Consider the following 17485-nt stretch of genomic DNA (forward strand, 5'->3'; position numbering starts at 1 on the left):
TATGGCTTAAAAGGTGAGAGATGAACCAAGAAGATATTAAATGAGTTCCAAAAAAAGAAATACTAGAAATTGACAGAAATGAAAGGCACTAGGCAATATAAAACATATTATGAAACTAATTATTGGAGAAGCAACTTTTAAGAGACTTCAGAAATGATAAAAAGTAGAGGTAATGCTGCTAATAATGGAATCAAAATCAAATCTGTGATTAGGAAAAGTTTAATTCTTCCAAATGTAGAGGAATAGGACCAAGATATTTAAATGATGAGAAAGAAAAATCAGAGTTACTGACATACGGAAAGTTAGCATTCCTGAACTAAAGATCAGAACAAATGGAAGATAATCAATATTCAGACATAAATAAAATGAGCTAAGATATCACTTTAATCTGCAGATCAAAAGAGCTTACCTGGCCAAGAGCAGGTAACTGATCAAATGGACTGGTAAACAGATATAACCAGATAAAGGTATGGAACCACAAAGAAAAAAAATCTAGAAACAAACAAACAAACAAAAATTTGATAACCTATAAATGAAGAAATGCCTGGCTGACTTTAGACTTCTCCTTTGTGACATATATTGCAGGGAATCTATGGAGTAAGATCTATGGAGATCTGAGTTGTGAATTCCAGATTTCTATACCCATCTCTTATTGTCATTGTTGGGAAGGCAAGAGAAAGACATTTTCATAAATGCCAGGTGTTTGAGACTCCTATTCAGGAACCAATCCTGAAAGGAGAAGAAATCATAACTCAAAATACTTCAGAAACTGTGAGCTGTATCAGAGGGGCCAAGAGTGAGGAAACCAACTGCTGGTGAGCACGAAATACTTGTTGATACACAGAAATACTTGTTGATAATTGTAAGCCTCAACACAAAATGGAAGATGAAGGCCATAAAAGCATTTTTAAATTTTATTTATTTTTTAATTAATATTTTATTAAGTATTTTATTTTTATTTAATATTTTATTATNNTGTTTCAGTGTTTGTCAAATAAATGCAATAAAAATAAAACAGATGAAGTTAATATTAATTTCACATAAGTAAATTTGGAGCTGAGTGAATAAATGAAACTAAAAGGATTGTGTGTGTGTGATGTTAAGCACACCAACCTATATTAAAGATATACTAGTCAGGAGACTTTAGGAGCCAAATAATAAAATGTTTAAATTTATAAAATAAATATTGATTAAAAATACTAGGAGAAAATGAAAGTATGAAAGTTTGTAACAGCACTTTTAGTCACCCATGATATATCAAATAGATAAGAAATACATGAAAATAAAAAATATTTGAAAGCTATAATTAATATGGGCAAATTCTAAAAGATCAGCACAAAGAATACATTGAGAGATTGAATACACAACAGACAATGATCAGACTGTATATAAAAGTAGAACTCTGGCCTACGTATGCAGCACCAACTAGCCCAGGGAGCCAACCTATTATCTCTCTGTAGCAACCAGTCCAGAAAGGCAAGCCATAATCAAGGTTGTAATCCCCTCCAAATAGCCAGAACTTGATTAACAACTGACACCTTTTCTAATTTTTGACCCTGCTTCCAACTTAGGGCCAAACAGAGAAAGTCAAATATGCACAGCTACCCAATGACATAAGATGCCATGTTTCTACTTAGCTGGCCTATGGCTTACCATGCCAATAGCCTCCCATGATGGCACAATTGAAGCCTTCCTTTTTTTCTATTATAAAGCTTTCCCACCCTTCTGCCCACCTTTGAGTCTCTACCAACAGACACTATGGTGGTGGACTCCCCTGCTATAGCAAGCTCTGAATAAACAATTATTACTTGTTCTCATTCAGGTGGCTTTCTCTTACTCCCAACATTAATCATTGTATCCTATTTTTAAGTATACATTAAATAGCTTTCAAAAGAAACAATTCCATGTTAGTCCTCAAAGATGCTCTTAATAAATTCCAAAAACCAGGGATCCTTCTGAAATTACTCTTTGACTTCAAGGCAAAAACATTAAATGTGAATTACAAAATGTTAAAGAAAATAGAAAGTCACCTAGACAATAAACATAAAAAGAACTCCAAACACACTAAATGGTTATTGTGTGAAAAAGGAAATGAAAACTTCAAAACTAAAATATGTTAGAAATAAAAACAGTAACATAATGTCATACACAAATTTATGAATTCAGAAAAAGATTGGTAGTCTCAACGTTTTCATTATGAATGAGAATTACAAGTAATGTCATCAAGATGGCAACCCATGTCTCTCGTGACGCCCCCCTCACAAGAAGACAAACTAGCAGTTGTCCATAGTCAAGATATAATTGTGAAGCACCCTGCGGGACCACGGAGACCAAGAAGGGCTGCATTAGAAGGGTTAAAAAGAACAGCTTTCCTCTGGCTGCATTACCCCTCACTCAGGAAGGCACACCACTGCATCAATAGGGCCCCTCTTGGACCTACAGTTTCTTCAGGGGAAAGAAAAAGATCACTGGAGAGATCTGCAGAGCTTGACCTCTGGGGATCAAGTCCAAATTTAGGTCCAAAATATATTTTAAAATTCATGCAATTTAATAGCCAAAAAGAAATGATCCATTTAAATTATGGGCATGGGACCTGAATAGACATTTTTCCAAAGAAGGTATTCAAAAGGCCAGTGCATTCAGGAAAAGATGCTCAAATCACTGACTACCAGGGAAATGCACATCACATCCACAATAGGGTATCACCTCATACATGTTAAACTGGTTATGATCAAAAGATAACAGATAGCAACTGTTGGTGAGGATGCGGAGAAAAGAGAATTCTTGTACATTGTTGGTAGGAATGCAAACTGGTGCAGTCACTCTGGAAAACAATATGGAGGTTCCTCAAAAAATTAAAAATAGAACTACCATATGATCCAGCAATTCTACTCCTGGGTATACATCCAAGGAAATGAAATATCTACATCTTCAAGAGATATCTTTGCCCGCCCCTTCCCCCATGCTCAAGGCAGCATTATATACAATAGCCAAGACATGGAAACAACCTGTGTTCATTAAAGGATGNTACTCTTGGGTATACATTCAAGGAAATGAAATCTACATCTTCAAGAGATATCTTTGCCCGCCCCTTCCCCCATGCTCAAGGCAGCATTATATACAATAGCCAAGACATGGAAACAACCTGTGTTCATTAAAGGATGGAAGGTGTGTGTGTGTGTGTGTGTGCATGCACCTGAGAATAGACTTTGAAAGTTCTTAACACACACAAATTGTAACTATATGCGGTGATGAATGTTAACTAAACTTATTGTGGTAATCATACAACATATACATATATCATTATTTTGTCCACCTTAAGCTTACATGTTAAGCCTATTTTATCTCAATGAAGCTGGAAAAAATTTAAAAGTAAATGAATGAGCAGAATCAAAATAAATAAATGAAGTAAGTACGCAGCTCAGAAATCCAGGAAAAAGGTGAATGAAATAGGCATAGGAAAGTTGTAGTGAGCTCTCCCTATGTCCTTGGAAACCTCAACTCCCGGTCTCACGTCTCTTGCTGAACCTCTCAATTTTCTCTGTTGTCAGATAATTAACCAGGGGGTTTTGAGGGTGGAGAATTGCTTAGTTCATCAGTAAATTGCTCTCCAAGAAGTGCTTTGAGGCAAAGCTAATTTTCTATACTAATATGATAAGATTTGGCCCTATCAGAAAAAGGAAGTTATTTGAATGTGTGCCAAAAAATATGTTTTCTATCTTCCCTTTGTTGAACACTCAACGGGAGTTATTCTCATTAGCTCCTCTTCTTTATTGCATTTGAATAAAACAGACAAGTCAGTCTTGAAGATGATAAATGACTAATAAATTTTAATTGGCACTTTAGCTCATAAAATATAAACAGTCATTAAATTCATCCAGAAAATTGTTAGAATGGAAGTGCTAAAAATTGCAGAATGTGCCAAAATAGCAGCTTCAATGGCTTCTGGTTTCCTTCCATTCTTAAGACTAATCCTATCGCCAAAAGTCCTAATGGAATGTATAGAGAAGAATTAGTTAAGGTTTTTTTGAAGGGGTCTGAAATGTGGAGAAGAAGTAAGTTAAAACATATGAAAACAGACACATAGATCAATGGGATAGTATGGAAAGCCCAGCAATACCTGCCCCCCCACTCATATATGGTCAATTAATCTCTGAGAAAGGAGGCAAGACTATTCAATGGGGAAAAATCAGTCTCTTCAATAAATGGTGTTGGGACAACTGGACAGCTACACGCAAAAGAATGAAACTTTCCACTATCTTACACCATATACAAAAACAAATTCAAAATAGATTAGAGACTTGAATGTCTGAAACCATAAAACTCTTAGAAGAAAACACAGGCAATAAGCTCTTTGACATCAGTCTTAGTGATATTTTTTTGGACCAGGATTTGCCAGCAAGAGCAATAAAAACTAGAATAAAATGGCATTACATCAAACTGAAAAGCTTTTGCCTAGCAAAGAAAACAAGTAAAAAAACAAAAAAGGAACCTATTGAAGGGAAGAAGATATTTGCAAATGATATATCTTTATAAGAGGTTAATATCCAAAGTATATAAAGAGCTTACACAACTTAACATCAAAAACAAATAAATAACATGATTAGAAAATGAGCAGAGTACTTGAATAGACTTTTCCAAAGAAGACTTCCAGATGGCCAACAGGCACATAATAAGGTGCTCAACATCACTCATCATCAGAGGAATGTAAATCAAAACCACAATGAAGTATCACTTCACACCCGTTAGACTGGCTATAACAACTGTTGGTAAGGATGTAGAGAAAAGGGAACCCCTATACACTGTTGCTGGGAATGACAACTGACACAACCATTGTGGAAGACAGTATGGAGGTTCCTCAAAAAATTAACCATAGAACAACCATATCATCCAGGAATTCCATTACTGGGTATTACCCAAAGAATATGAAAACACTAATTCAGAAAGATATGTGCAGTCTTATGTTTCTTATGTTTATTGCAGCATTATTTTTCATAGCCATATTATGGAAGCAACCCAAGTGTCCATCAATAGATGAATGGATCAAGATATGAGAGATCTCTCTCTCTCTTTCTCTCTCTCTCTCTCTATATATATATATACACACATATATATATGTGTATATATATATGTGTGTATATATATGTGTGTGTATATATATGTGTGTATATACATATGTATACATATGTATATATATGTGTGTATATATATGTGTGTGTGTGTATATATATATATATAGTCTCTCTGTATCTCTCTATANTGCTGGGAATGACAACTGACACAACCATTGTGGAAGACAGTATGGAGGTTCCTCAAAAAATTAACCATAGAACAACCATATCATCCAGGAATTCCATTACTGGGTATTACCCAAAGAATATGAAAACACTAATTCAGAAAGATATGTGCAGTCTTATGTTTCTTATGTTTATTGCAGCATTATTTTTCATAGCCATATTATGGAAGCAACCCAAGTGTCCATCAATAGATGAATGGATCAAGATATGAGAGATCTCTCTCTCTCTTTCTCTCTCTCTCTCTCTATATATATATATACGTATATATATATAGTCTCTCTGTATCTCTCTATATCTCTATTTGTATATAATGAAATATTACATAGCCGTAAAAAGAATAAAATCTTGTCATTACACAACATGGATGGATCTTGAGGGTATTATGCTAAATAAAATAAATCAGGCAAAAAGACAAATACTCTTAATGATTTCACTTACATGTGGAGTTTAAAAAACAAAACAAACAAAACAAAATAGAAACAGACTCAAATATGAGAAACAAACTGTCAGGTACCAGAGTGGGGAAGACTTGAGGGCTGGCCAAATAGGTGAAGTAGATGAAAAAAGGTATAAACTTCCAGTTATAAAATAAATAAGTCACAGGAATATAAACTATAGCATAAGGAATACAGTCAGTAACATTGTAAAAACTTTGTATGGTGACAGTTGTTAATTAGACTTATAGGGGGAATCATTTTGGAAAGTATAAAAATATCAAATCATTATGATGTACACCTGAAACTAATAAGGTATGATATTTCAGTTATACTTCAATAAAAAAATCATACACATGCAAAATTAAAACAATTCCTCCATTCAAGTTTTCTGATAAATGATGTGTTCTTTGTTTTCACAAACATATGAGTACTGCTATAGTCATTGTGGAAGACAAAGACAACTTAAGGTTCTTCTCCAATACACTGGCTAAAGTGGAAGAAAATTCTCCTTTTTAAATAAGCAAATTATACTTGAATACATACATAAGTATCATCAACAGATGAACAGAGAGAACCCCAGCCTTCAAAAAACTGGTTATGATTCTATAACTAGTGCAGTCAGCACGGCTTTTGTTTTCAGGGACCTTTTTAAATAAGATTCAGTGGGAATCTATGTTGGTGGCTTCTAGGGCATCTGTCTCTTGACATCTTCCATCATCTTTTAGTACTGGGGGAACTAAAAAGACATTAGCCAATTTGAAAGCCATAAGAGTGTCTTTCTTTCATAGAAGTCCACTTCTATAAGCTCTCATAAAAAATAAATGCTCACAAGATTTAATCATGAGACTATTCATTGCAGAATTGCTAACAAAGGCCAAAACTTGGGTAGGGGTAGAGGATGGAAACAGTAAACAGTAGGAGTTTACTGACTTAATGGGACAATTGTCCAATGGGTCAATGTAGTGTATGGAGAGTGTGCCAAGATAAAAGGTTAGAAGAAGACAGCATGCCACTCTAGAGGAAGCATTCTCAAAGTAGAGGAATAGCTAGTCAAACATAGATTCGCTGTCTAAACTTCTCAGTTCTCTATGGAAATTAAAGTATGGAAGATAAACTATGCCAGAGACTGCCACATACCTCTATTCTCTCATTTTTTCTTAGGAAACGGAATCTGGTTTTATTCTGGCCAATGGATTCAGGTGAAAAACCAACAAAAACATTTGTTTTCCTTCAATTAGAGATGGTTAATGAAAAGCAAGCAAAAATTAATGGGTGCAAGTTCTGGAAAGTCATCTAAGAGAAAGACAGATAGCTGGCATGGACCTCTCCTCTCTTCCCTTTTTCCTCCCCTCTTCCTTCCTATTGACTAGAATTTGTACATGACAGCAGGAGTTCTAGCAGCTGTCTTGAACCAAGAGTCCTCCATACCATGAACTGACCTTGAGGATGGAAGTCCTTTAATAGAGTAGAAACACAGAAGAACATGGTTCCCCAGTGATGTGGAAGAACAATATGAGCCCTGGACCGCCTACCTCAAGAATTCTTTACATAAGATAAAAGTAAATCCCTATACACTTAGGCCACTATTATCTGGATTTTATGAATGTGTGGCTGAACTTAATCCCAACTGATTTACCAACTAAATAAATGAATGATCAAATGGAAATCCAAAAGTTCTTCAAAGAACCACTCAAGCCTACTGGTCTCTAAGTAGGTTGCTATTCTCAGCACATGAGTGATGAGGGAAATATTATTTAATGAATGGCATTAGTATTGTCTTATCAAATAATAAGTGTTAGAGCACATTTTTCTCCCTCAAAGAAGCCAGGTACAATGTTTGGAATTTATTTTCCAAATATTTGTACCATTTATGATGTCCGTTGAATATGATGATTTAAGAATACATTTATATGAAAAAACTTGGCCACCCTTCAAAGCAACATTTGAGAGCCAAAGGCACATCTGAGCTAAGTATACTGTCCTGAATAAAAGAGCAGAGCAGTTGAGAGTTGCAATGAGCTTCAGGCCTTTTGCAGAACTTTCACTCTTTTAGTAAGTGACTCAAAGAATTTTAAATTAATCATTCCATTCATTTCATTTCGATGAGTGAAACAACCATAGTGGTACATTAGCAGCTAGCATTTATTGAGCTATTACTACGTGTCTTGCACTGTATTAAACATGTCACTGATATCGTCTCATTTACTCTCCACAGCTCTGAGAAGTATCCTCACTTTTTGGATTAGGAAACTGATATTCAAAGAAAATGACTTTTCCAAAGGCACAGAGCTAAGAAGTTCAATTGCTGAGACTGAAGCCTAAGTCTGGATAACGTAAAACACCGGCAAAACAAAATGTTCACCCAAAGAGGTGAGTATGTAGAAATTTTGATGAATTTAAAAGAGAGATTTTATACAGTAGTTGATAGAATAGATACTTTGAAAAGATCATATCTCTATTGAGAATGCTGATTGATATAAAAAGGTAAAACTTTGCCATTATGTAGCTCTTCCTAAACCTTGGAATCATCACATTTGGTTTGCCTTTATGTAAACTACCAATGATTCCCCAAGGGATCTGAAGTAGAAAAGTAAAAACTGGGTGAAGTTTGTCTTCAGTAACACTAGCCACATCCCCACTCCGCACCATCCACTGTCCCCCAGGACCCTTCTCTTTCTTTTTTTTTTTATAATGTTTATTTCTAGGAGAGAGAGAGAGAGACAGCGTGAGCAGGGGAGGGTCAGAGAGAGAGACAGTCACAGACTCTGAAACAGGCTCCAGGCTCTGAGCTGGCAGTCAGCACAGAGCCTGACGCGGGGCTCGAACCTACGAACCGCGAGATCATGACCTAAGCGAAATTCGGATGCTTAACCGACTAAGCCACCCAGGCGCCCCAGGACCCTTCTCTTTCTACGAGCTCTCAGAATTTCATTCCATACGGGGAAGCAACCAGCAAAGTGAAACGTGAGATATGTTTTCAGAGGATTCTCACTTTAACGGACATGCAGGAACTGGTTATGCTGTGACAGACATTGTAGCCGATGCCAACAGGTTTGCGAGGCGTTGGGATGGGACAGGAGGACCCCGGCGTCCCATCCTGCATGGGCAGTTATCACTAGCTCCAGTCCTGAGGCTCACTGTGCAGACTGGAAATCCAGCCAACTGGTCAGCTACAGATAAGCTTGAACTTCATAACAAGCAAAATCCTTTGAAGTTATGTTCAGCTCTTATATTCTCCTACCTCTCATGATTCCTATGCTCTGGCTTGTCCAATTTTCCTCATTTATTAAATACATCGGCACCAGGCTCTGAATTTTTTTCCGTCTAACCAGCTTCCCATTGTCCTGAGGTGTTTAATTATGCCCACGGATCACTCACCCATCCACAGGCCTCTTGGGGAAGCCCATCCTGTAATGATTAAAAGCTCACACTTGGAAGAAAGACTACCTGAGTTTTGACTATCTGGTCCACCCCTCACTGCATGACCTAGGGCAAGGTCTGAATATCTTTGAGCTTTAATTTCCCTGTCTGTAAAAAGAGGATTATGGCAGGGCTAGGTCATGGAACTATTGTAAGGATTAAAGAAAATAATCTACACAAAGCGTTTAGCACAGAACCTGGTACATGGTAAGCATTTAATAGAATCTATCTTCTCTTATGGTGGCCCTGTTTGCTAATGACTTTCTCTGTGATTCCACTTTAGGTCCCCGGTACGAGGGAGACACTGAGTTGCACCATCTCTGTAACATTCACCAGAGGATATCTTGGTCCCTGAACACATACTCGCTTCTTTCCAGTCCTCTTGTTCAGGGGTTCTCGCTAAACCCACCTCAAGACCGCATGGCCACTTGTCATTCCTTGACTCTCCACTGTCTCTCTATTTTTCTGACCCGTACTGCTTTCATTTCCTTCTTTAGTCATGGTCTCTGTGGTCCAACATTCGTATCATGCTCTTGACAAGAAGTTTAACTTCTTGCTTTATTGTGTTCCCATGTTACCAGCAAAACCTGGCCATGGGTTAATTTAAGTATCTGTTTTCTCATTCTTTTTTTAAATTTTTTTAATTAAAAAAAAAATTTTTTTTTAATGTTTTTATTTCTAGGAGAGAGAGAGAGAGAGCGTGAGCAGGGGAGGGTCAGAGAGAGAGGGAGTCACAGACTGAAACAGGCTCCAGGCTCCAGGCTCTGAGATGGCAGTCAGCACAGAGCCCGACGCGGGGCTCGAACCCACGAACCGCGAGGTCATGACCTAAGCGAAAGTCGGACGCTTAACCGACTAAGCCACTCAGGCGCTCCTGTTTCCTCATTCTTATGCCTTGGGACTTTTGCATAAAAGGCAGTGGTGTCCTGAACCAAGCCAGCATGACAGAGGCTATGTTCAAGGTAAAGCCTGAACCTCTTAGCAAGGCATCCGAAGCTCCTATTTATGGCTACCCCTGATTTCTTTCATTCAAGACCTCCATCCTCCCGTACTATGTTCCACCCATTCTGAGTCACTTGTAATCTCCTAAAACACCTAGCTTTCCCCCTCTGTTATAATCTGAATGTGTCTCACCAAAATTCATACGCTAGAGCCCCAGCTCCCGAGGTGGCTGTATGTGTAGATAGGGCCTTTGTGGCAGTGGTTAATGTTAAATGAGGTCATAAGGATAAGACCCTGATCTGATAGGATTAGTGTCTTTTTTAGAAGAGATACCCGAGAGCTTGCCTTCTCTCTGTCCATGTGAGGACATAGTGAGAAGACACACCCTGCAAGACAGCAAGAGCGCTCTCACCAGAACCTGACCACGCTGGCGCCCTGCCTCAGACCCCCGCCTCCAGAGCTATGAGGAAACACATGTCTGCTGTTTAAGCCACCCAATCTACGGTGCTCTGTGATGGCACACTGAGCAGACTAAGACATCCCCTTCTGGATGCCAAGAGGAAAACACCTATAAAATTTTAGCTGTATTTATGCAAATGCCTTGGCATCACAGGGACACACTAATAATAGCAGCATCTATGTGAGAATAAGTCATTCATGCTGAGTTTAAGCTAGCAGCCTCTGCTTTAATAATACCACCCTGACAGAGCCAGTGTCTTGTCAGTGATTTCTCCTCATATAGAAAAGCCTGATACATGTTGTTCTGGAAGAAAAATCTTTGTGATAACAGAGATGAGTATATGCTGATCTCGAATTTTCTCCTTAATGTTAGTGGTCATCTGATAATCATCAGACCAGGTTATGTGGTTTGGGCTTGATATCATGAGGAAATTTCCTTTATATTTTTATTTGCATTATTATTATTCCAGAGGCATACAATAGTTCAATTTTTTGGTTTCAGTAGTTCAACATAATGGTTTGTCATTTTCAAATTATAATAAAAGTCCTAATATAGAGTTTTTTTCAAGAGAATGTATTTATTTTATTTCAGGCATTTTTAAAATGTTTATTTATTTTTGAGAGAAAGAGCGCAAGCGAGCAGGGTAAGGGAGGGGCAGAAAGAGAAGGAGAAGCAGGCTCCAGGTTCTGAGCTGTCAGCCCAGAGTCCTATGCGGGGCTCGAACTCACTAACCATGAGATTATGACCTGAATCAAAATCAGACATTTAAACAACTGAGCCACACAGGTGTCCAAAGAGAATGCATTTTAAAACTTTGACAACCTTGTGACTTGTCTAAACCCTTATAAATGTTAAGTTCCCCATCTGGCTCTCACCCTCCCCAAACCCTACTCAAAAAGCTTGATGTTCCCTTGACATTGAAAGTGGGATTCATATTATGGAGTGGGCTAGAATTTTATAATGGTGCAAGCTTTTCAAATTCTTATTTTAAGATTTTATTTTTTAAATACTTTTTTTAACATTTATTTATTTTTGAGAAAAGGAGACAGAGTGTGAGCGGGGCAAGGGCAGAGAAAGAGAGGCAGACAAAGAATCTGAAGCAGGCTCCAGGTTCTGAGCTATCAGCACAGAGCCCGAAGCGGGGCTCGAACACACAAACCGAGAGATGATGACTTGAGCCGAAGTCAGACACTTAAAAAACTGAGCTACCCAGACGCCCCTGATTTTAAGATTTGATATAACAGCAGTTGTACAACAGAAGCCATTAGGCCAAATGTGGCCTGCCAGAAGGGTCTGTTTGCTTAGTATCCTTTGACAAGAATTGACTTTGAATGCCTGTAGGTGAGACATGCATTCCCCAGGTCCCCTGGGGGTCCATCTTTGCCTTCCCTCCCCTGAGCTCTTCCACACATTTGCTTCTGAAGGCATCTGAGACTGCAGCCCCTGCTCCATACTGAGGTGCTATGTTTTGTAAACAAAACTTTTACTAATATAAACTATATATAAACATATATTATAAACATAATATAAACTATGTGAAGTGCACAAATACGAAGTATATAACTTGGTGAACTATCACAAAGGAACACATCCATGTAACTCCAATCAAAACCACCAAAAAGAACATTATTAGAGCTAGAATCCTCCTGTCTTTATTTTGCTCCCCTAAAGCAAGTGCTGAGACAAAGATATGGGCACCCGAGCTTTGAGAAGCACAGTGAATATCCAAATTTCTGAGATATAAATATAGCTTCATAAGCTTTCTTTTGGTTTGTGTGTCCTTGTTTTATTATCTTAACCCTTTTACTTTCCTTCTAATTTTAAGTTTCCTGTATCATTATTTTTAAGGTATACATCTTTTACAAAGAGATTAAAGTATGTCTTTTTAAAAAAATTTTTAATGTTTATTTATTCTTGAGAGAGAGAGAGAGGCAGAGTGCAAGTCAGGGAGAGGCAGAGAGAGAGGGATACACAGAATCCGAAGCAGACTCCAGGCTCTGAGCTGTCAGTGCAGAGCCCAATGTGGGGCTCGAACCCACAAACCATGAGATTGCGACCTGAGCCGAACGTGGACTGTTAACCGACTGAGCCACCCAGGCGCCCAATAAAGTAGGTGTGTCTTAAATCTACTCTGACAATTTTATTTTACACTAAATGCAATTACCAATATATTTGAGATGACACGTATCAGCTTATTTGTCCTACCTGTCCTAATAATTCTAACATTTTTTCTCTTTTCTTAATTTCTTTTAGATTAATTATATAGAATACACGCATATTATATACAAATACATACATTTATATGTATGCGCACATTTTAAATATTTCATTTTACATCTTTTTCAACCGCTAGTATTATGCATTTTTATAATTTGGGGATTACCCTACAGATTTCAACATACCCCCTGACTTCTTAATATCTGATAGAAATTAATGCTTTTACTACATCCAAAACAATCCAAGGACTTTAAAGTCTTTAACTCCCCCAGGCCCCGTTATTTTGTTTCATTGTTATCATGTATATTTTTCACTTTTCTTTTGTTTTAAATTTTGTATTATAAAAGCTTTTCAAATATACGTAAAAGTAAAGAGAATAGTATAAAAAGCACAACAAACCCTATGTACTCACCACCAATCGCCAACAAAAATCAGTTTTGCCCTTTATATGTCCTCAAATTATTTTGAGGTGAATTTAAGATGTGTTATCAGTTCACTTGCACATATTTCAGTCTGTACACTTAAAAGATAAGGATTCTTTTAAAACACGAGATACGGGGTGCCTGGGTGGCTTAGTCGGTTAAGCGTCCGACTTTCGCTTAGGTCATGATCTCGCGGTTCGTGGGTTCGAGCCCCGCGTCGGGCTCTGTGCTGACTGCCAGCTCAGAGCCTGGAGCCTGTTTCAGAGTCTGTGACTCCCTCTCTCTCTGACCCTCCCCTGCTCACGCTGTCTCTCTCTCTCTCCTAGAAATAAATAAAACATTAAAAAAAATAAAACACGAGATAAACCATGAGTTAACACACACACTTTCAATTTAAATCCAATATGGGGATTTTATATAATCTCATCATTTTCATGCGTTTCAATTCTCTTTATATTTGTTTGTTTGTTTTCTGACCTGTTGACCTTTCTGGTGCTTTCTGCATCTGTGTTTTGATGTCTTTCAGGGTTTTTGGGAAACTGTTGGTCATTATATCTTGAGGTACTATTTCTGTCCATTCTGTTTTACCCTTTTCTAAAGGAATCCTTTTCACTGAGCCCGTATGTTTCTAACTTTCTGGCTGCATTGTTCATCCTGTTGTTTCTTCGTGCTTCAATCATTATTTTCTGACCTGTCTTCCAGTTTAATTTTCTCTGCAGTTATGTCTAATTTGCTGCTACACCCATCTATCGTATTTTTAGCTTCAGTTATTTTACATTTTTCAGTTCCTAAACTTTCAGAACCTTGGCAAAATTTCCTCTCAGAACTCTTCACTTAAAATGCCCCTGATCAGACCCCTTGAGTTTTTCCAGAAAGAATTAACACATAAAAAACAGACTTGAACATTCATGAGAAATTAAGCTCGGGTTAATACAGCAGACTATGGATTAAACTAGAATACCTAGAATAGGCAACTTTTCTCTTTAACAATAGATGGTGATATTTCAATGATTTATTTGTTGGTTGTTTTCTGTAACAGTTTAAATTCCAAGCTGAAATCCTGGCTGTCTCTAAGTTCTTATGTTGTAAAACAAAAAACAAAAAACAAAAAACACCACAGGGCTCTGTAGAATGTGAGTTATAATACAGTAATTAAGGAAATACAATGAAAGTAAGTTATTACATCCTTATCCAGGGATTTTGCATTTCAGCTTTTGCTGGATGATCCTGATTATCCTTTATTCCTACAGGAGTGAAATGTGGGGCTCCTGTTTGCAGGAAAGATTGAAGGAGGTTTTACCCATCAGAAGCATCACCTCTGTGGCACAAGCTTTCTCACCATCTCTGTATTTCTCAGTAGTGCCTTTGTTTCTCATCCTGGTCTCTGTAGCCCAGCTTAAGCAGATGGGCTTGCTACACTTTTTTTAGAAAGAGATGGGAGAATGTCAAGCTATCAACAATGTTTGGCTAAGTTTTTCCTCTAAGATATGGTGCTACATTTTTCCTATGTTGTGGCTCAAGACTAAATTCCCAAGAACTTCCACTGTCAATGCTGCAACGGAGAGTATAGCCCAGGTTCAAATGCACCAAACAGCCCATTCTGATGGTCATCTACCATTGTTTCTTCTTAGCACTTAAAATTTTTTTTTTTTTTTTTTTTGCATTTGCCCTACAGTCTGATTCAAATTAAAGTCCTATCACAGCCATCTTGTTCCCAGAGCTCAGGAGCCCAAGCCTGTCTTAGGCTGGACTCTCTGGAAATTCCATCTGTCCACTCTCTTCTTTGGCCTGTAGAATAGGACTCTCTCCTGGATTATGTTTTCCTTTTGAACCTGACCCCTACCAATTTAGGCTCTACCCATCTCTGTGGAAGCCTTTATTTCCCAGATCATTTTTAAACTTGAGAATATTTCACCATTCACCCTCTAAGTGTGATGCATTCGCACTTCAACTATACTGGCCACTTCCCAAATCCACATTTCAACATCCCAATCCCAGATACTCTCTTATGTCCTCCAGTGGTGTTACATATCATTTATATTTCAAAAGCAGTGTCCACAGACTTAAATCTGCAAAGTGCTTAAGACTTCACATTTATTATTGAGTACAGATAATTCTGGTCCATTTTGTGGGATATATTCTTTTTTTTTTTCTTGTTTTAGAGAGAGAGGGAAAGAGAGAGTTGGGGAGAGGGGCAGAAGCTTAACCGACCAAGCCACCTGGGTGCCCCTAGGATATATTCTTTAAGCTTATAATACGGTATGATATTGTACTATCACCTTAGTGATAGTATGGAGGCTGCTGTGTAGAGAAAGAGTGGAACCCTAGAGAACCCCTTGGTGGCACTGATAATGGTATTTTCAAGTGTGCTATATAGTGAATTATTTTTATAATGGAGTCTTACGGATGTATAGATGTGTTAAAACTTGCTGAAAGAAAAATCCAAATATGGGTTTTTTTTTTTATCCCTATAGAAATCACTCTCAAATTTGCTAATGCCTTTTGGACTTGATAGCATACCATTTCTTCTGGTAAAAGCATTGAAAGCGAGGAGCCGCAGGAATTTTGCACACAGCTTATTCTGTCTCACCTGCACAGTCACTTACCTGTGATAGCCAGCTGAGTCACAAAGAAGGTCATTCTGGACTTCCTCTTCCTCCTCCATGTAGAGACCAGCACCATGGAGTTTCCAACAATGGTGAAAACAAACAGGATCCACAGAGTTATCAACTGCTCAGTCTGTGAGAAACAAAGCAACACAAAACCAGTGTACTAGTGAGGACCAGGGTACTTTACATAATGCAAGGCTTAGGCTTTGCTTCTGGAATGTCTTCTTCCTGGTGTCGAATCTTCACCTGTCAAAGCTCTACCCTCAAGAGAATAGAGACACAGTGGTCCTTATTTACACTAATAGCGGTGGAAACTGATGCAGCCTTTAAGAAATCTATTTGGAAATATATGTCAAGAGACAACAAGATGTATATATATTCCTTGGCCAAGCAATTGTTTAAGTCTATGTGAAAGAATTCAAGGTGTGCAAAAGAATACTATGATAGCAAAGATGTGGATATTTATTGTAAGAATAAATTGCTAATTGTTTAAAGATAACTAGATAGTAAGCAAATGAAACACAAATTCAGTGAACTATTATGTAACTATTAACAATGAGGACCAAGATGATTATGTAGTGACATTATAAATGCTTATACTATAATGGTAAGTGGAAAAACACGATACAATTATATATTGGGTATGATTATAGCTCTGTAAAATTCTACATGCGAAGAAAGACTGAAGTATACTAAAATGTCAAGAGGGGTTATTTTAGGGTAGTGTGATTATAAGTTATCTTATTCTTTTTCTTTTGACATAATTTTATAATACAGTAATACTAAAGTTCCACTCAGTAATGTATAAATAGTAAATAACAGAAAAATGAGGAATGCTACTCATTTAAAATGCCAAGCCTTTTGTAAGAAGTTTTCCATGATTCTTTCAAATGAAGCTTTCCATCTGTTTAAAATCCATGGCCCAGAATAAGCAGAGGCCAGGGCCATGGGACAGGCCAGATGCAAGAACAAAGCAGAGCAAAGCCATGGGTGAAGAGCATGGAGCCAAGGTGAACCAGAGGCAAGTTTGAAATAGAAAGCCAAGAGACATGAGCTCAAAAGGTCTGGGCAGAATGCTGGTAAGGACACACACATCTAATATTGGAATCCGAAGTATAGCTCTTACTTGGTGGAGATAAGAAGAGCCTGAAGATATCCATTGTGATGGTAAAATTTCACGTGTCAACTTGGCTAGGCTATGATGACCAACTGGTTGGTCAAATAGTAGTGTAAAATCTTGCTGTGAAGATATTTTGTTGATATGGCTAACATCTGCACTCATCTTCAGTTTAAATACAGCAGAGTAACCACCCTCCATAATATGCGTGGGACTCATCCACTAAGTTGAAAGCCTTGAGAGAAAAATCTGAAGTTGCCCAAAGATGGATTTCTCAAAGAATTCCTTGAGAAACATAGAAATCATGCTTGAGTTTCCAGCGTGCTGCCTCGTTTCTGGATTTAAGACTTGCCATTCCCCAGGCCAGAAAGGAATGGCAGGAGATCTTCAATGTGATGAACAGTAAAAATATGCAGCCAAGAATCCTCTATCCAGCAAGCCTGTCATTCAAAATAGAAGGAGAGATAAAAACCTTTCCAAATAAACAGAAATTGAAAGAATTTGTCACCACGAAGCCAGCCCTACAAGAAATCCTGAGGGGGATGCTCTGAAGGAAAGGTTGCA

General features: G+C 37.7%; 1 protein-coding gene across 2 annotated transcripts in view; it reads right to left on the reverse strand.

The window, feature by feature from the left end:
• NPSR1 (neuropeptide S receptor 1) overlaps nt 1-17485 on the reverse strand; it is a 147447-nt gene that overhangs the window by 101626 nt on the left and 28336 nt on the right. For both annotated transcript variants that reach the window (XM_077775393.1, XM_077775392.1), the window contains exon 2: nt 15802-15934. In XM_077775393.1, coding sequence (XP_077631519.1) covers nt 15802-15934 — 133 coding nt within the window. The remainder of the gene's footprint in view (nt 1-15801; nt 15935-17485) is intronic.

This window comes from Crocuta crocuta, unplaced genomic scaffold, assembly GCF_008692635.1.
Source record: "Crocuta crocuta isolate KB4526 unplaced genomic scaffold, BGI_CrCroc_1.0 scaffold197, whole genome shotgun sequence".
In the NCBI taxonomy this organism is placed as follows: domain Eukaryota; kingdom Metazoa; phylum Chordata; class Mammalia; order Carnivora; family Hyaenidae; genus Crocuta; species Crocuta crocuta.